Source organism: Neolamprologus brichardi, chromosome 20 (genome assembly GCF_056152115.1).
Source record: "Neolamprologus brichardi isolate AB-2024 chromosome 20, ASM5615211v1, whole genome shotgun sequence".
NCBI classification, from domain to species: Eukaryota; Metazoa; Chordata; class Actinopteri; order Cichliformes; family Cichlidae; genus Neolamprologus; species Neolamprologus brichardi.
In genome coordinates, this window is record NC_142123.1 from 27,752,123 (window position 1) to 27,772,101 (window position 19,979).

General features: G+C 38.5%; 1 protein-coding gene across 1 annotated transcript; it reads right to left on the reverse strand.

Moving 5' to 3' along the window:
* Positions 1–47: 47 nt before the first annotated feature.
* cs (citrate synthase) lies at positions 48–18,765 on the reverse strand. Its single transcript, XM_087833441.1, has 11 exons — positions 18,587–18,765; positions 14,311–14,361; positions 13,931–14,038; positions 13,080–13,145; positions 10,581–10,712; positions 7,457–7,645; positions 7,105–7,304; positions 4,532–4,661; positions 3,320–3,421; positions 2,166–2,375; positions 48–2,068 (listed from the first exon to the last, which is right to left on the reverse strand). The coding sequence occupies exons 1-11, from the start codon at positions 18,635–18,637 to the stop codon at positions 1,898–1,900; spliced, it is 1,410 nt and encodes a 469-aa protein (XP_087689567.1). The 5' UTR covers positions 18,638–18,765; the 3' UTR covers positions 48–1,897.
* Positions 18,766–19,979: the final 1,214 nt, after the last annotated feature.

A 19,979-nucleotide genomic window follows, 5' to 3' on the forward strand; every position in this document is an offset into this window, starting at 1 on the left:
CATCACAATTTCTTTTTCAAGCACTTATGAAGAAAATGAGACCAAACAAGTGTTAATAAAAACCTTTATTTTTCTTTTTTTTTTCTAAGGTTTTCCAATAGTTGTTTCAAGCTTTTCTTGCCCATTTGACCCACCCAGCCCTGTCCCCCTGCCCCAAGTGTTTCTCTAATGATTCCTCCCAGTTACAACCCATAAGCTCCTCTACGATCAAAATAACCACATCTGTTGAACAACCTGCCACATGGAAGAACGCTACAATAAAACACAAAACACGTGCCCGAAAAAGCCAGAAGAGCAGAGCAGAGAGAATCAAGTATCGGAACGAACACGTTAAAGAGTATTCTTAGGAGGAAATACGCAAGAACTCTAACTAGACAAAAATGGAGTGTTGAGAAACCCAGAACTTAAGAGCAAGCTTGACACATTCAAGTGAAATACCTGAAATACAGCACCAGCTGAGGAAACAGAGCTTGGGAATAAACTGTATATACAGAAGATAGCTGCAGTTTTTTTTTTTGTTCATTGTCAGATATTCACAGTGACCAGCGAGACTGGACATATAGTGGACACGACTACTCTGCTGGTAAACTGTGGTGCTCATTGTGGTTATAAGCAGCAAGTGAATGCTTACAGCTCATACATTAATGCTATACATATATATACCTATGTACACAGAGTATAAATAAAACCACAACAAAATTCAAACCCAAATATATTTTCATACATCATTCAACACCAAAAGAAAGAAAAAAGGGGGAGATTTTCTACTGTTACAATTTAGGAAATCCAATCAAATACTTCATAACTTTATAATTGTCATTTGAAGTGCTCTGCTGCTGGGATAAAGAAATGAACATACAGTCAAATAAAAGAAGACTTAAAAACAAAACAAAACTCTACAAAGCCCCCCCTCCCATCCTGTTTTTATTCAAGCTTGCTCTTAAGGATTCCCTGCAGGTTGCCAGTTACAACACCCTTTGCTCAAATCTGTATCAGTTACCTTCATTAGTCCTGATTCTCAGGCATTCTTATATAAGAAACCCATTAAAAAAATAGGAAATTACTTTGAGGAAAATAAGACCAAGGAATCAAATTTTAATAAAGACTGTTATTTTGATCATAGAGGTATTACAGGTCATCTAGAAAAAACTACAAGTTAGAGAAGAAAAAAAAGGGGGAGACCAGAGATTTAAAGGGGCAGTGTCTTTAAACGAATATTTTTTCTTAAACGGCTTTCTAGGATTTTTACTAGTGAGGACCTTTTTTTTTTTTTTTTTCTTTGTTACACTGGAGTGTTCATAAGTGGGAGTGAAACGCATTGATCAACTGGGTGGGATGACAACGTTGCATAGACGAAAAACTAAAATTAGAGCTGTGTGACAAACTGCATTTTGCTTGGAAGTATCCTCTACAACACGTCACTGTATTGGCCAAAAAGATTTAGTCAGATTTTTAAATGTAGAAGCTTACATACAAAGGAAGTGCAGTTCACTCCCACAATTCCCTTTGAATGCCACTACCTATTCTTAGTTTAGACCCAGTGTCCAATGAGAAGCACCGCTCAGGGGAAATCTTAGCAATGCTAGCAGACCTAAAAGTGGTAGGTAGTTTGAGCCTACCGTGGCCATATATAAAGTTTGTTCTGCTCATGTTTTAGATAGAGAGACATGATTGGAAAGCCTGTCAGTGATTAACTAAACACACTTGAAGACTAATGCTATGACAATTTAAAAAGGCCCTTTTTTTTGTGAAATGGCATTGAAAGAATACTGTCTCTTTGAATCCTATTAAATCCCTGGGGTTGGAAATGACAAGGGGTCAACTTATGTCTGCTTTTTGATGTTTCCACCTCCTCCCACCCTTAACACTAACCCACAGCTACTTTCAGGTTGGTGCTTCAGCCTGACTTTGCTCCAACCAAAGACATCAGTCCATCTGTGCTCATGGACTTGGGGCGCTCCAGGGGGAAGCCCAGGGCTCTACTCCACACCAGCTGGGCCAGCACGCCGAGGGCACGGGACACACCGAAGAGCACAGTGTAGTAGTTCATTTCACTCATTCCATAGTACTGAACATACACACAAACAGGGAAGCAGTCAGTTACTTCAGCATCTGTGATTATTTCAGTTAGATAACAAATGCATAATTATAATCCCAGGTCTTACCTGCAGCAGCACTCCACTGTGAGCATCTACATTGGGCCAGGGGTTCTTGGCCTTACCCTGCTCCAGGAGCACATTGGGTACAATCTTGTAAAGCTGGGCAACCATCTTGAACATGGGGTCACTGGGCAGATGCTTCAGGGCAAACTCGCGCTGGCAGGTATAACGTGGATCAGTCTTCCTTAGGACAGCATGGCCATAACCTGGAACCACCTACAGCCAAGAAACCAACATTTTTAACCTGACAGCGCACTCTTCTAGTCTCTCTGACAACTCTAAGTACTCACGAGACCTTCAGAAACGCATTAAGAACTTAAACACACCCATAAGGTCAATTTACAATCACTAATTACCCTAGCATGCATGTTTTGGGGAACAAAACCAGAAGAAACCAACCAGGTGCAGAACTTACATGTAAAACAACTTGCTGTTAGGTGACATCAACACCATTCTATCTGTGCTAAAATACTATTATTTTACAAATTCTTTATGGTATACATTAACAATTTTAACCTATTATGAAAGACAAAAACAGAATTTAGTTATTCAGTAAATCAATAAACTAGAATATGAAGGTTTAGATGAAGGTCAGAGTAAATCAGATGTAAAATATAGTAAATTATAAAAATTGTAATAATAGCAATTTCTTGGTTTTGGAAACAAAAAAAACTGTTGTAATTACACAACTTTATTTGTGCCAACATTAAATCAACTACTCCTCTTAGTCCTGTAGGTGAAGGAAGACTATACAAAAAACAACGATGCCATATAAAGTGACAACACTGCTGCAACAATAAGCCACTTGTGTTGATGTTGCTTTCGAGTTACTGCTTTGACAATGGGGTTCTAACAGATTAGGGAGATTAGGGAGATTAGAACCAATTAGAAATGTTCAATGCAGAAAGCCTCATGCCCAAAGTTTCTACTCTTTTAGACAAAAGCCCACCAGGGAATTTTTAAAGTGTTAATTTTTTTTCTTTTAACAAAGAATCTGATTTGAGTTCCTCCAAAGGTTCCTAAATCTAGCTGTAACTTCTGGTAGAAACAACTGGACCCCTGACATCCCCAGAAGTGTTATTCTGAAAATGAGTGAGAGTGGAAAATGAAGTCATAATAATAACTAGAGTTGTTTGTTTGCAGATGTGGTGCTTATTTACCCTTCCAGACTTGAGTGTGTTCCAGATATAATCCCTCATCCTCTCATCAGACACCTCTCCTCCCAACTCCTTCTGCAGAGCAGTCAGCCACACCAGTACCTCCTGTAGGTGCAGCAAAAACCCACAAAACAAGACAAAACACACATTCATAAGCTAAGTGAATTTTCTGCGGTATTTTTGTTGGCACTGTGTTTGAAATCAAACCAAAACTCATTTTAAGTGTCAATATGTCAAATATGTGAGCAAAGCGCAAACTGAAAGAAAAAAATCATTATGAACATTTTAATCTAAAATCATAGGTTATTGTACAACTGCTCATAATAGTTGGTCATATCATATGACTGTATTTAACTAGTTAAGTAGCTAATAAATAAATGAAGCAGGGATAGGCTCCAGCCCCCCCTGACACTATAATTGGATAAGCACTTAAGAAAATGGATGGATAGTAATTAAACAGATGCCAAAATTTATTGGAGGAAGTAGAAGCAGCTTTGACAAATTGCTAGCTAATAAAAGTAGGGGAGACCTTTCCTCAGGCGCTGGTATACAAGCAGTGCTTTGTGAACGTTATTGAACTCTGAAACCTTTAGTGTTTGTCTACTGCACTGACTAAAAACAGCCAAGTCCTCAATGATTATGTTGCCATGTTGGCACAAAGGTGACAAGGTTGTTTCAAAAAAAGGCTTCTACCACAGTGGAGATTTTAATGTGTGATTAAAAACACAGAAGTGTCTAATAATTTAATGATCCGTTTTAATCAAGTGTTGTGACAATGTGACAGTAAGCTAGTATTCAGAATACCAGGCCTGTGAAAGTAAAGCTGATTAGCAGAACTCGGTCATCTTTAATATTAGTAAGAAGGTATGGCGAAATAAACTCTAACCCATCTATATGCTACAGAAGAGATCTATGACATTATAAAGGCATTAAATTATTATGAACCAACCATTAAACTACACATTAAACTTGTTTTCAGTTTTTTTCCTCATCAGATTTCTTAGTTTTTTGGTAAAAATCAAATAATTAAAGTGTTGTATGTAGTGTTTTTGGAACAATTGTAATAAACTGACTGAAATAAAAATCATTATCACATAATATCCACTGCAGTGTTCCTAATAAAAATGCTTTCTTTATAAAAAGATGAATGGGGGATTAACCTGGGATCTCTCAGTGTGAAAACAGAATGAAAATGACAATCTGTGCATTACTAACCTGATTGGCCAGGCCATGGAGAGGACCGGCCAAACCATTCATGGCAGCGCTGAAGGACAGGTAGGGGTCAGACAGGGCACTCCCCACTAGGTGGCTAGTGTGAGCACTGACATTGCCTCCTTCATGATCACTACAATTTTACAAACACACAAAAACACATAGTAATGAACACATTAAATTTTTAATTCTAACAGTAAGGTTTCTAGAGTGTTCCATTTAAGTCTACACCGGCATCTGCTACACATCATCACAATGGCAAACAGTAACACTGGGGAGGCTGGAGAGTTGTCAACCCTTTTTATCTGAGCAGAACCATCTGTGTGGGACATAAATTGAATTTGCTCTTAGAGTTTGTTTTTTTCAGCGCACATATCCTGCATGGCATGTTTGATTGCTAAACAAACTGCAGACTGTGTAAACCAATATCTATTTTTATTGTATATTGCATCAAATTCAGGATAAGAGGACTGCTGTCACAGTAAAAAGCAGGAATTTCTCCACATAAATAACTAAAGATGCTACTTTCTTGGTTAAATTTCTTTTCTTTTCTTTTTTAATCTAGCATTTCTTTTGAGGCAAGAAAAAGCCTCGCTGCTCTAACTTCTGTCTGTCTGTCTGATAATAGCGATTTTATTTATATACATGCGCCTTAGCAACAGTGGATTCTGTTTATCCAGGAGCACTGAGATTCATTACCTCAGCACTCAAACCTTAAAGCCTTTGCACATCATTGCACACTCAGGTTGGATGGTCTGTTTTGTCATATTGTAGCAGTGTTGGGTAAGTTACTTTAAAAAAGTGATTAATTACTAATTACTTAATCAATATTGTATTTAAAATACTTATCTAATTACTGTGTCAGAAAAGTAACTTAATTACTCAATAAGTAATTTAACTAAATACATTTTAAAATCCCTATAAACCTTGAGTGGACAAACAATAAAAATTAAACTCTTTAAATAATAAATACATTTTCTGAAAGACGGAGACTCTACAGTACGCAGCGGTAGCATCTCTTCCACAATGTAGCCTGCAATCATTTTTTAAGCTCACCTTCAGACGCTTTCTGTGCTGCTGAAGTAAAATCAATCATTTTGCCTGCTTAGCAGGAGTTGCCGCGGTGTTATCCATGGATGATGAACAAGGATCACTCAGAAGTGTTTGTCTATGCTCTCGCGTCAGGCGCTTCAGTAGATTACTCGTGCCATTAACAACGGCCGATAGTTTTTTCTCCCCAGGACATAGCTTACATATTACTGTAATGTTCTTGTCTGCTTGTTTCAGAAAAGTGAAGTGACGGGAATATTTCCATTTCCTAAAACAGCCACACGCTTCAGCCGAGTCCGACATCTTCCGCTTTAGAATACGACTATGCAGCAAACTGGCGCGAAATGACGTGCAGCTGCACTACAGCGATGTTAAAGCGGCAGAGTTTACTTCTACGTTTAGAAGATAAATTATTGAAATTAAATAATGATATTCAGCGAGTTTAATTATTTTACAATGTAACGCAAGTACATTGTAAATAACTGTAATTAAAATACCTAAAAATGAACAGTAATCAGTTACTCTACTTTTTCAGTGGAAAAGTAATTTAATTACAGTAAAGCGTTACTTAGTAACGCATTACACCCAACACTGTGTTGTAGACCAGCGGTCTCCAACCTTTTTTGCGCCACGGACCGGTTTATGCCCAACAATATTTTCATGGACCGGCCTTTAAGGTGTCGCAGGTAAATACAACAAAATAAAACTAGTACCGGTACCGAAAAAACAGAAAATTTATTCATAACACACGTGAAAAGACCAAGGAAAACCGAGTAAACGATAAAAACGATAACAAAATAACACTGAAAACTGATAAAAACCCTGAAAACTATACATTTCACACCTGAGCCTCAACTCTCGCGGCCCGGTACCAAACGACTTACGGACCGGTACCGGTCCGAGGCCCGGGGATTGGGGACCGCTGTTGTAGACTACACTACTATATATATTCCTATTTACAATACTATTCTCAGTCGGCTCCCATCTTACTTAACTGACCTACATCAATCAAAAAGTCTGGGAAGAGTTTTTGCTTCTGTCCATATTCAAATTGGAGAAACAGTCATTACATTTGCAGCTCCTTCCACCTGGATTAAGCAACAAATTCAACTAAGCTTGAGGAAAAAAAAGGAAAAAGGTCATGCTAAATAAATTTAAGGTCACTTTAGGAAACCTGTAGGTAGTTACCTCAGGCTGTGTTATACCTGAGAACTACTGCTTCTGTTTGTAATAGTTTGGTTAGTTTTGATGGTCAGATGATGAAGAAAAAAAAAAACCCTTTAAATTCCCTCACACTTGGCCAAGTCATCCTCATCAGTAATCAATCAAACCAAGTAGTGACATAATGTCATGCTGTCTAACTCCAGATAGGTTTGAGAGTTTCATTGTCATCTTTTCGACATCTCACTTAACATCTCTAATTCTTAGATTAAAAAGGCAAGACTTTGATTCAAGTGTTACTAGAAAAAAAAAAAAAAAAGATTAAATCCAACTTGTTTTATGTAAAAAGGCATCTTAAGTTGCACCTGTGGATAGTGAGGTAGAGCCTCATAAGCTCAGTGAACTGGGGATCACTGTAGCCCAGCATGTTGGTGAAGTTGTGGGACCAGTCGAGGTTGGAGTCGATAGCTCCGATACTGCTGCCTTCACGGTTCAGGTTACGGTAGATCTTGGCAGCAATGCAGGGGAGCTTGGCAATCAAGTCCATAGAATCTTCATAGATAAACTTTAAAAAAATAAATAGATAAATTACACAACAAGAAAAGACCACATGAAACCAAACTGAAAGTGTTCTTGTGTCTAAAGTGATTCAGTCTCTTGAGCAAAAAAAATTCTGTTAGTCCATATTTTTCAAAAAAGGTATGGGTGTAAACTCACCTCCCAGTACTTGGACTTGTGGACTCCCTCAGAGTAGGCCCGAGCAAAGCTGCTCTCACTGTTCAGAGCTGTAATGGCAGCGCTGAACTGGGACATGGGGTGCAGATTTGTGGGGAAATTATCCAACATGGTGACAACATGAGAGGGAAGTGCTGCTCTCTTTGCCCACTCTTTGGACACCCAGTTCACCTGGAAAGAAAGATGGACACAAAATAAATAGATGAGGCAGAAATCTCAGAAAACTCTTCGATCAATAAGGAGACAAATGTGTGTTGAGAATAAACATTTCCTCCTTGGCCTTTTTTGAGCAGATATGAGATGCAGGAAGAACAGATGGAGAGGTGCGCTTGAAAGTTGCAAGTATTTGAAAGGAGCATAGGTTGTCCTCATATCATTCTGTAAGGAGATAGTTGGCAGCAATAAAATCCCTATAGATTGTTTTTACAACTGAGAAACAAGATACAACCGTAGGGTTTATACACGCCAAATTTTTGCCGTCATACAATCTCCAGCTAACATGAGCTAGAAACAGTTTTTCTTAGATATCGACTTTGGTTATTGATTCCCTGTAAAAAATCAAGATTATTCTTGTATCTACTTTCTAAAAATCTCACAGCTCCATATCGAAAACTTCACTCAGCCTTACTTGTGCTTCTCAGAGCTTTTAAATTAACATGAGTAGCTTTTATATTTCACCGGCAGACGCTGTACAAAAAACTAAATACTGATGATTACAATTAGGGGGATAGGTTAATTGATTAATCCAAATTGCCTATAGGTGTGAATGCGGGAGTGAATGTGAGCGCGAATGGTTGTCTGTCTCTGTGTGTTGGCCCTGCGACAGACTGGCAACTTGTTCAGGGTGTACCCCACCTCTCGCCCTATGACAGCTGGGATAGGCTCCAGCGCCCCCCGCAAACTTGAAAAGGAAAAGCGGAAGCGAATTGATGGATGGATTGATTGATACAATTAGGGCTGGCTTAGTTGATTCTGACTCTTGCTGCTACATGGGCCTATGTTGCTGAGACCTCTAAATTCACAGAGCACCTGTCTTGTGCTGTTCTGTATTTCACTCTGCGGGCATTTATTTATTATAGTATTGTATGTCATTTGCTTCTATTTTCTTTCTTGTAGTTTGTGCATTTTGTTCTGTCCTCACTGTCCCTGTACCTTTTCTGCAAACATTACAAATCTTTGAGTTTAAAACTGCATGCATTTCATCAACAGTGACTGGCCCTACCAACCTGCCCAGAAGTTATTATTGTTGTGTCATTTGGTTTGTAAAATGCTCATCTTCGCTTTCCTCAACCCAACCAATTAAGGCAGACTGCCACACACACAGAGCCTGTTTTTTTACTCCCCACTGCAAACAGGTTCTTGCTCAAGGGTGTTTTTTTTTTTTTTGTTGCCTTAAGTGATTCTCAAAATTTTGGTGACTCAGTGCAAATATATTTTTACAGGCTGCACAAGAGAAATGCTCACGTCAAGACATTTAGTATAATATATCACTTCAGTTGGTTGTTTGTGTGCATTTGTCACTTTTTCACCGAGTTAGCTTTTAAACTACTGTTAAGGTACCATTTCTTTTATTGTGAACGTAAAGAAAAATTAAATGTAGATGATAACTAGAAACAACTGAAATTAAGACATTTCTGAGTTAAAGATTACTATCGTAATTGTCGGGCTATAAGCTGCTACTTTTTGCACAAGCTTTGAACCCTGTGGCTTTTAGTCAGGTGGGGCTTTTCTATGGATTGTCCATGATTTTTGTGATATTGTAAGAGGATTTGTTTTGTTTGTTCCGCTGTTGTACGGCACTACGTTGCCTGGTGGAACCCCGATACACACAGTATCGGGGTTCAAGAGTGGTATGTTGGTCACATGTCCGTCCGCCAGGCAACGTAATCCCGTACAAAGTAGAGCAAAAAACAAACTTCAAAGTAGCGCTACGCGTTCTGTGGGAGGTGTGGATGACGAGCGGTGATAAACTTGCGAAAAGCAAGTTATGCCCAACTCCACCAGTGGATTCTGACAGCGTGGAAAAGTGTGAAAACATCCATGATCACCAACGGATTTCGAAGGGCTGGACTGCTGCATGATGGAGAGGAGGACACCGCCATGGCCCTTCTGAGGGTGTTCGACTCTGACACTGACGACGAGGATTTCTTTGATTTTGAAAGTGACAACGAAGGAGAGAAGCGGAGAGTGGATGACGAAGCCATCCTGAGCCTGTTCGTTTCCGACACTGGAGAAGAGGACTTTGGTGGTTTTAGTGCGCAGGAAGAAGAGAAAGATGGTGGTGAATGACTGACTTTTCTTCTTGTTAAAGCCGTGTCACTGCACCTGAGCCTAAAAGGTAGTCCGAATCTATTTTTCTGGTGTGCTGTAGATTATTGTTATGTACTACATTTGTTACTCATTTATGAAGCACAGTACATGTTTCGTACTTGTAATTACCGGTACTTGTACATCTACCTAAAAAGTTATGCAAATATGTACTCATAACTTGTTTTCAAAATATTAATAAAAGGGATGTGTCTCCAAACAGCCATCTCTTTCCTAACAATTCCCTTGCATATTCCCCGTGCATATTCTCTTACATATGATAAGTCAACATTGAAACACCTGCGGCTTTTAGTCAGGTGCGGCTAATGTATGTACAAAATAGGATTTTCCCCTGAGTTTAGCTTGTGCGGCTAATATTCAGGTGCGCTTTGTAGTCCAGAAAATACGGTATATAAATTCTTTCCTTGACAAGGCCATGGAATTTTTTTTTTAAACAAGGATGGCAGTTTGCACTTTGAGAAGAACCAAGGTTAAAATATAATGTGCCTTGAGCCTTTGTACATTTGTATCTGTCATTAGATAAATACACTTGAACTGAACACACACCAAGCATCTTGTTATTCACGTTTCCATGATGCAAAAGAAAATGTCGTGACTCACGATCTTAACTGATCCAGGTGCCAAAGTCACCTTATTTACTGCACTGCAAGAATATTCAGTTTTGATGAAGCATTCTGAAGAGATTTGACAGCGTCTGACATACCATGACAGATACCTGCTCTCTGAAACTCCAGTAGACAACAACATTTTACGACAATAACTTCTTGCATCGACTCACCTGCTCCTCAGTTGGGATCTGTCCTGTGACCAGCAGCCAGAAAAGACCCTCGGGCAGTGGCTCCTCACCTCCTGGAGCTTTAGGCAGCAGCTTCTGACACTCTGGAATACTGTAGCCCCTGAAGCGGATGCCCTGATTATCAAAGTAGAGACGAGAGGGGAGAGAAGATGTTGAAGTAAATGTTATTTGTGATAATTAGCTACATATTCCTGTTATCATCAAATGCACAATCAATTGAGTACTGGCAAGCTGCATCTCTACCAATGAATATTGATGATTCAATGCCTCAGAGTGCCACAGCTTTGGCCAGAAAGCAATCAACTCAAGTGCCTACAGGGAATGCTAATGCGTATGCAGTTAAGAATAAAATAACAGAAAAAAGCTTACCATAATAATACCTTGTGCTTTTTGTGTTTAGAGTCTGGCTGATAACATGTTTGTTCAAAAACCTTATCTGATTTAAATTTAAGATATCATGCCATGCCAGTGCAGCTTTCTGGCTGCTGCCTTTTCTACATTACTTCCAAGAACTCTCCGCACAGAGCAAGTGGTCACTGCTATGAGAACTTACACTATGCACTCTGCGCTTTTGTCATCGATGTTGAACGTGAGCAGAGAGCAACCATTAATTTCTAATATAGATTAACCTGAATTTCAAGCTATGCAGTTATCAGCAATTTTCAACAGGAGAGTCAATAATTTTTAAGGAGAACAAGAGGAAGTATGCTTGTTGTTAACAGAGTATCTGAAGCATGTGAGGGAAGTCAATCACTGAACAACCTGAATTGATGTGCATGACAGTATGCCAAGTAAATTCATTTTAGGCCTGAAACTCCCCCCCCCCCCCCGAAAACAATCACAAGCTAACATCAAGTTTAAGGATCACTTTTTGACATGGTGTTGAAGATCAGTCCACAAATTACAGAGGAACAAGGGCAAGACAACAGAACAGGATGTCCAAGGAGAGATTAATTAGAAGTAGCTGCAGTGAAAAGGATCCACAGGTGGCAAAAGTAGATAATCTTGACGGGGAGATTAGAAAAAAAAAAAAAAAAAAAAAAAAGAGTATAAACTCATTTTTATGGGTTGCTTAACAAAACAGGATTCATCTACTAAATATTTGTTTTATTAAAAAAAAATACAATAAGAAGTTATCAACTGTTAACTGGATACATACTGCAAAGGGGGTTTTAATTAAAGTGGTGAGAAAAAAAAAGAAAGAAAGAAATTTTTTTTAGAAAACTAAAAAGACCAACAATATACCGTTCACGGTATAATGTTGGGCAATGATAAGAAAATTAAATATCGCAATAGAATATGGGTAAAACGCGCACGCGCAGTGCCTTTGTTTTCATACGCACATGGCGGAAAAAGCATGGCGGCGACAGAGAATGAGAAGGGCGAAAGCGGATCGTTGAATGAAACAGATGAACCAGAATTGGTTTGTAAAAATGGTTCAACTTCAGTGATGTGGAACTGGTTTGTTTTTTGTCCGTCAGATAGCCACCAAAGCAAAAAAATTTTGTAGAACATGCAAGCAGGCCATCCTTATTACTGTATTTTTCAGATTATACGGTGCTCTTAAAAGCCTTTAATTTTCTCAAAAATCGACAATGCACCTTATAATCCGGTATGCCTTTTGTATGAATTCTGGTTGTGCGTACTGACCTCAAACCAATTTTATGCGGTACACAGCGCTCAAAAATCTGTCAAAAAATGTTTTAGTACGACTTTGCTAAACTACAAAGCTGCACCGCTTGATGGATTGTCGGAACATTAAGACTACCGTAGTCAGGAGCCTCGTGGAGTAATACGTACAGTGCTTCAACATAATTTTACCGTATTGTGTGTGTGGCACTTATGCGTATGAAGCAGATTTTAAACTCAAGGCTATCTGACTGTTTTGTTTCGCTTAATCTATCTTATAATCCCGTGCACCTTATGGTCTGAAAAACACGTACTTGACTTACTTATTTGGCACACTGCAGTTTCATGTTGCAAAGCACCTCTTTTAACTTTTGTGGATATTATACGTGGTTATGCTGAGGATACGTCAGCCCATTTCCACTGGAAATGCCTTTTGGTTAAACTGTCAGCAAGGAATTTGCGTTTGCACTGTCAAATTTTTTACATGGCTTTAATGCACATAAAAAAACAGCTGCTTTTTTAAGTGAAAATAAAGTTATGGGGGTTTTGAGTTGTGGAGTTGTAACATATTTTGTCTTGCATCAATTATAACGTCAGTTATATAGTTATCGCAAATTTTCAAATATATAACGTGATAAATATTTTTGGCCATATTGCCCTGCCCTACTTTGCAGTACTGACTTGATCACAAGTCGTTCTGTTTCTAAACAACCTCAAACCTAGTGTGGCACCTCTGTCTTGCAACACCCCCCCCCCTTTTTTTTTTTTTAAAATATAAATGTACCAACAAACGCAGGCACTAATAGATGTGCAATAATATATCAGTGTATTCTCTGTGGCTCTGATACTGACCTCCTCAGGATCCAACACAGAGGTTTCATACACCAGACCCTTCATTCCCCTCATACCCCCATAGACCTATGGATGAAAACAAACAAAAACATGGAATGACATTCAGAAAATTGTCTTGTCAATAATATATATAAACAGCCGTGTGTGTTTGTAGTAACCAAGTTACGCTATACTGGACTTTAAAACCTTTTAGCTACTGATTATTTTTATCAGTAGACCATTTCAGAAGCTCACCTCTTTGATTTTGCTATCAGTGTCCACCAAATGTCTTTATAAAGGCAGGAAGAAACATCCTAAATACTATTCAGGTTTGTAATTCTGCACACAGAAATAAGTTAATAGACACTGAATGCATTATTGCAGTGACACATGAAGTGACACACATTAAATCTACAATGCAACAAGTTAGATGCAGTGTTTGATAGATGGAAGAGGATAGATTTGTTGCAGTGGTGTGTGTGTGTGTGTGTGTGTGTGTGTGTGTGTGTGTGTGTGTGTGTGTGTGTGTGTGTGTGTGTGCGTGCGCGCGCGAGAGAAAAAGTGCAAGTGCCAGTTTACAGTGGAGGTTTGAGAGTCAGCTCAAATATCCCTGTTGGCAGGAAGCAGCACAATTTGTGACCTTTGAGGGAGATGACCGAACAGTGATACCTGGCACAGTAAACAAGACCAGGCAGGCCTAGATGGATTATGTGCAGCTAACATGCCACAGCTAATCTGCATCAAGGTAAAGCCCAAATGCTCCTCCCTGAATTAATATAATCGATCTGAGGAATCCAGCTCAGTGCCTCACTTGTGTGAGGGTCTTATTTTATTCAGCTCACTAAACGTGTGCAAAAATCTCCGCCACTTACCATGTCTACAGTAATCTGCCCTATGTTGGTTTTCCCATACTGTTGTTTGAAGTTCTTGATCCTGGTCTGTTCTTTAGGAATGAGGTCTGAGAGGACATCCTTCAGATTCTGTAAAAGACGATGTTTACTCTTTAATGCCCTTGAATAAACATTCAGCCTTAAAATAGACTACATTCCCTTGTGATCCGTGGTTAAACAAACTTTATGCAAACATTTCAGGAAAAAAAAATGATTTGTTGCTCCACAAATGTCAATATCTTCACAGAGACCACAGAGTAAGGACCAATGTCTCTTCCAAAGGTTGTTAACACAAACAGTAAAACTACAGAACAGCTATATAAAACAAGCAGAAAACAGTGGAGTAAATTAAATGCACTTACTGTTGTTGATGCGCTGGCATTTCTGGCAGCCACAAATAGGAAAGAGGCATTCTGCAGAACATATTAGGAAATACAATTTGGATTGTTAGTACAACAAAACACACACACAAAACAACATTATAGTAATAACAGAATTTCTAGACTACCTACTGCTTGTATTTAAAATGAAACAACCTTGGAGGTCCTTAAAAGCTACAAAACATTTCTAAGGATAATACTGCAATCAGTCTGTGAGTGAAATGGCTCCAACTCTTTCTCTGTAGTAAGCAATATACATGTTAAACGAATCACAGTGTTTTTACCAAGTGTACAGAAACTTTTACACAGGAAAAAAAACATTTTCTATAATAGTCAAAGGAGCTTGCAAAGAAAAGCGTCTGGAGCTTGCTTTTCTTTGCAAGCTCCTTTGACTACGATGACCTGGATGACTGAGAACCTTCACAGACATTTTCTATAATAATTTTTTTCTCTTTTTTTGATTTCCCACAGTAACAACTGTTCTTATTGTGGTCCAGAAAAAAATGACACTACAAGCAAACAGTATTATATTTATATAATACTGTTTGCTTGTTTTGTCCACAGCACTAGCACGGCTGTCACTCAGGAGGTAGAGCTACTAATTGGAAGGTCAGTGATTCGGTTAGAGGCTCCTCCTCCAAATGTTAATGTATCCTTGTGCAAGACTGGTGCTACACCAATATTACACTGATTGTTACAAGCACAAGCCCATTTCCATTTCTGCTCTTCATCAAACAATTTCTGAACACTAACCATTACATGGTACCAAATACATATCGGCTACTGATGTTGGTAAATGCCATCTTATTTTTTTAATATGACGATAAGCTTTCACTAAACTAAGCAGTTATTCAGAGTACTTTCTCCATTTTCATCATCATTTTCTAACTGCCACTCAAACTTGCCCAAAATTTAGAGTTAAAAAAACAACAACACTTATAACTGGGTAGTTCACAGTACATGGTCTGCAACAAAGAGCCACTAGTGACAGCCATTTCAGGGCATTCTGCACCTGATACCTTCAAAGCCTGACAACCTGGCCCAAAAAAAAAAAAAAAAAAAAAAAAATCGGATCACAAACTGGGGCTTTGTGTTATCTGCCAAAACTGTGGAGATGTTCCAAGTCACACAAATATTACCCCGCCTCTTTCAAACAGCACAGTGTGCACCTTTTCTAAAAACCTCACACCACAATCTCATTATAATATAAACAAATTATTCGCGCCCGTGTGTCATTTCTAGTTTGTTTTTTTCACAATGTTAATGCTGGTGTAAAACAATCAGACTGGTCCTGTAAAGCCAGGAAAAGTACATCTACTCTTATTCTTTCAGATCTAACTGTTGGTAAAATGTAAACCAGCCATTACATGTATCCAAGGGGCAAATCCAGAGTGAAGCAACCTAATTACTCACAAACTAGGAAAAGATGCCTCCTTCCTTTCATGTCAAGGCATGAATTAAAAAAAAAGTGTTTATAAAAGTACTCTTAATGGAAACTCATTAATAGTAGTGAGAAGTTCAGCTGGCTGTCTCACTCACTAGTGAAATACGACTCCTGTGTGTTCATTTAAACATATCAGTAGATTATCAATGGGCAGGAGACAGTTACTCCTCATAACCACAACCGTTTTGAATAATCAGGAACATCAAGGCTCAGCGAAACAAAAAGGTAGGGTGCGTCACTACATACACAGTTTACCCCGCTGAGCATCAGGGAGATTATGTAACAGCTCAGTGTCTTAAATATAGAGCACCAGTTAAACTCACTCACTCCCAACTGTCCATCAGCCAGGGTTAAAGAGCAACTACAACCACACAAAAAGGCAACCCCTCCGGAGGCTGTGTTTAGAAGAAACACATGATGCTTGAGTGATTAGCAACAAAGCCACCCTCTCTATGGACAAACAAATCAAAACAGACATCTTGGTATAAGGAATACACATTTTAATAACATTTAAATCTAGAGGTACTTAAAACAATCCCCCTTTTCAAAAGATGAAATGATCTGAAGCAAGAAAAAAATAAATCATGAGACTCTCCTTTATAAGACTTCATTGTGTCACTAAAAATCACATGACTTTCATAGTTCAGACACATACGTTCTTATGTAACTACAGCTTACTAATAAATCTCCAGAGCAAAGATTACAAATGATAAGAGAGAAAGGTAACTGTGACATAGGTGAGCTCCCCACATATAATAGAGATTTCAAAGAAAGAGAGACACTACTTAGTCGCCATGACTGAAAAATTATCTAGTAGTAGGAGACTTGACTTGATATGGCAACCAAGTAGTTCATACTGAGAGGTCACTGGAGTAAAGCAGTGGACTAAGGTCACTGGAAGGGTACTTTAAGATTGACAGGCTGGCCAAAGCATATTTTAAATGATTTAATTAAAACAAAGTCATTTATCTGTTCAAATAATCACATTTTTTCAATGGACATTACAGCAATATGCTCTTCCAAATGCAACTGGATTTTACCCTAATGTTGGACATTTATGTTTGTTTGATATGTTTTTATTGATTAGCATTCAAATATCTCAGTGAAGACAGAACAAAGATCTACCACAAAGCAAGAAAGCATGAGACAAGGCTAATCAAAAGGTATTGGCTGAAGCATTTGCTTATTACGCCAACCCTTTTAACAAAAGATCTTTTAGCATGCAGCTCCTGTACACAGGGCTTGAAGCAAATAATAAAACAAAGCAAAAACAAAACAAACAAACAAGAAAAAAACAAAAAAACTTTCCACCTTAGTAAGTAACTACATCAAAGCAAAAGAATCAAGAGGTTTTTTTGTTTTTTGTTTTTGTTTTTTTTGCTCTTTTCATTCTTGATATATATATATTTTTCTAATACTCTATTTATAAAAACATAAGATACAAAATGTGCCCTGCCCATTTCATAAACCATAAATCTTATTTCTGTCTCCATGTCAAGATAAAGCCACATTTAACCGGTTAATCTCCAATCTCACAGACAAAACCCAGACTGCTGCTGATGGGATTATATCATCAATCATGCAATTTTACCATTAGAAACAGAACACCACAGGGGATCTCTAGTTGTCAATGTAATTATTTTAATGAATACCTAATTGTCCTAGCTCAGAGTATGACTATGCTTCATCTACCTTTAACATTTTCCAAGCAGCCACATCCTAGTTTTAAAGGCAGAAAATAAAAATGGTGTTATATGCCCTTACAAAACACTTTCATTTAAGGGAAAATAAAACAGTTTATAATTAAAGAACCCTGACTTCCTCCACTGTAGTCAACCTTCATGCCTGTCCTTGACCATGGACATCTTCAAGATTGTGGGGTGTACCTATAAATACTTCTGCAGTTAAACCACGTCTAATAAACAACATTTTATACTCATCACTGCTCTTTTTGAAAAGGTTGAATGGACTTCCTTCCCGTCAAGAATTAAAAGCTATCTTATGGTATTCATTTGTAAAGCTTTCAAACCATCCCATAACTATTATATTATTAACCACACAACATAATAAATACTTCACCTCTTAACCCCAGATGTTCCAAAGGTATGCACCCTTCTACCTTGTAAGTAGTATATTCTCTCCCTTTAGATATCATAAAGTTTTATTATATGATTTTTGCAGCTTTTTTTCGCTGTAATTGTCTGCTGACTGCCTCTTCATAGCTCTTATTTTAAGAGAGGTCTTTTCAGTGGACCTAACCTGATTACATAAAAATTGATTTATGAAAAATGATTTATACCGGCTATTCAGCTGTATTTTAAACATATAAGCATTATATGGTTGGTTAAAATCTTAATATGAAGATCAACTGCGATGGTGAATAAACACTGAGTTTAAAGTGAATTTAAAAGAAAATACAATTTTATGTTATTACGCTATTCTACAAATAGTTAGAAACTCGTAGCGTAAAGTTAAGAGTTTGCTCTGTGGTGGTTGGACAAACATACCACAGTTATGACACTACAAGGCCAACATGAGTGTAATGATTCATGCGCTATCGTTAGCTAACAAGATACGAGATACACGGTTTCTGTCTCTGAATAATATCTACGAAAAACAGGGTCCATACATTACTATGATTAAAGTTCTTGTCAGTGTTTAAGCAAATTGCAAAAAACTCGGCCAATTGCATTTCACAATGTGGTTGACAGGGCTAAGCTAGCCTGTTAGCTACCAAACCCGACGTTAGCTTAAAGGAAACGTCCACAGATTTAACCAAGAAAGCGGCATCGAGGCTCATTCTGTTTCTCTTACCTTTGAATTAAGTAGTTTGGGCGCTAGCCTGGTGACAGTGAGGAACGACATTGTGTCTGTCTAAAAGTCTTGTTTCCAGTTATTCTTTACAACTAAGACAGCCGCTGCCAGTGCACCGCGGACCTGGTTGAAGGTGCCCCTCCAGAAAGCAGAAGGTTGAAGAGGGATTCAGGCCCGCATTTACAAACAGCGTTGATTGGACAATGGGCTGGATCGGCGCACTTACTTAAAGGCATCTGATTGGTTTACATACCGTTGAGGTTATTTTCATTGGATAGAGATTCTCCTTCAGCCTGTCACGAGGGCTGAATATCAGGCTGTGTTCACAACCACTGACATTATAAAAACGCGCAATTATTTAGCTTAATCTGACAAATCGAACAAATTGAAGGATTTTTCTTCTAAAATTATCTTTATCCTTCCTATTGTTCAGATGCAGTTAAAGAGCTTTTTTGTGAGGCTACAGTATACTTAACCATATACTATACTTAACATTTAAGTCTTCACAATGTTAATAAGTGGTATTCAGATAAAAGGACAACAGCAACATAGTGTAGTTTTTCTCATTTGACCTTTAAAGGTTCCCACATCTACCTATAGCTACCCCAACCCTAGCATTGTGCTATGGCCTCCTTTTACCCATGAGTCTCCTCTGTGGCATTCTTCATTTCCTCCTTCCTGGGAGCTCCATCTTCAACATCCTTTATCCACTGTACCCAGCATTCCTCCTCTGCAGGTGTATAAAAAATAATCTCAACATTGCCTCTCAAATTTGTCTCCAAACTACTTTACCTGAGCTGTCCTGTTTACTCTTGCTGCTATTCTTCTGTCACAAATCATCACTCATCTCCAACTGCTCCATCCTGCCTGCACTTCTCTTCACCCATCTCATGCACAGTCTGTTGTTCTGGGTGGTTGACCCAAGTTATTTAAACTCATCCAACTTCACTTCCTGCTCTTTGCATCTTTAAATTCCAATCTGTTACCCTCCCATTCATGCACACCTATACTGTCATGTTTATACTGGCTTTCATTCTTCTTCTCTTCAGGGCATACCTCCACCTCTCCAGGCTCTCTTCCACCTGCTCACTACTCTCAAGACAGATCACAGTGTTGTCTTTGAACATCATAATTCAAACACCCTTCCTGCTTCCATCCTTCCCACTTCATCCTTCCTGGCCTCATCTGTCAACCTATCCAACACCACTGCAAACAAAAAGCCAATCCTTGAGGTAATCCCACCCCCACCCCACCTTAAACCTTTCTATAACTCCTGCTACATACCTCACCACTGTCTCGCTGTCTTCATGTGTGTTCTTCACCAACCTCAAATGCTTCTTTCCCATTATTGACTTCCAGATGCAGTACCATAGTCCCTGTCTGTCATATACTT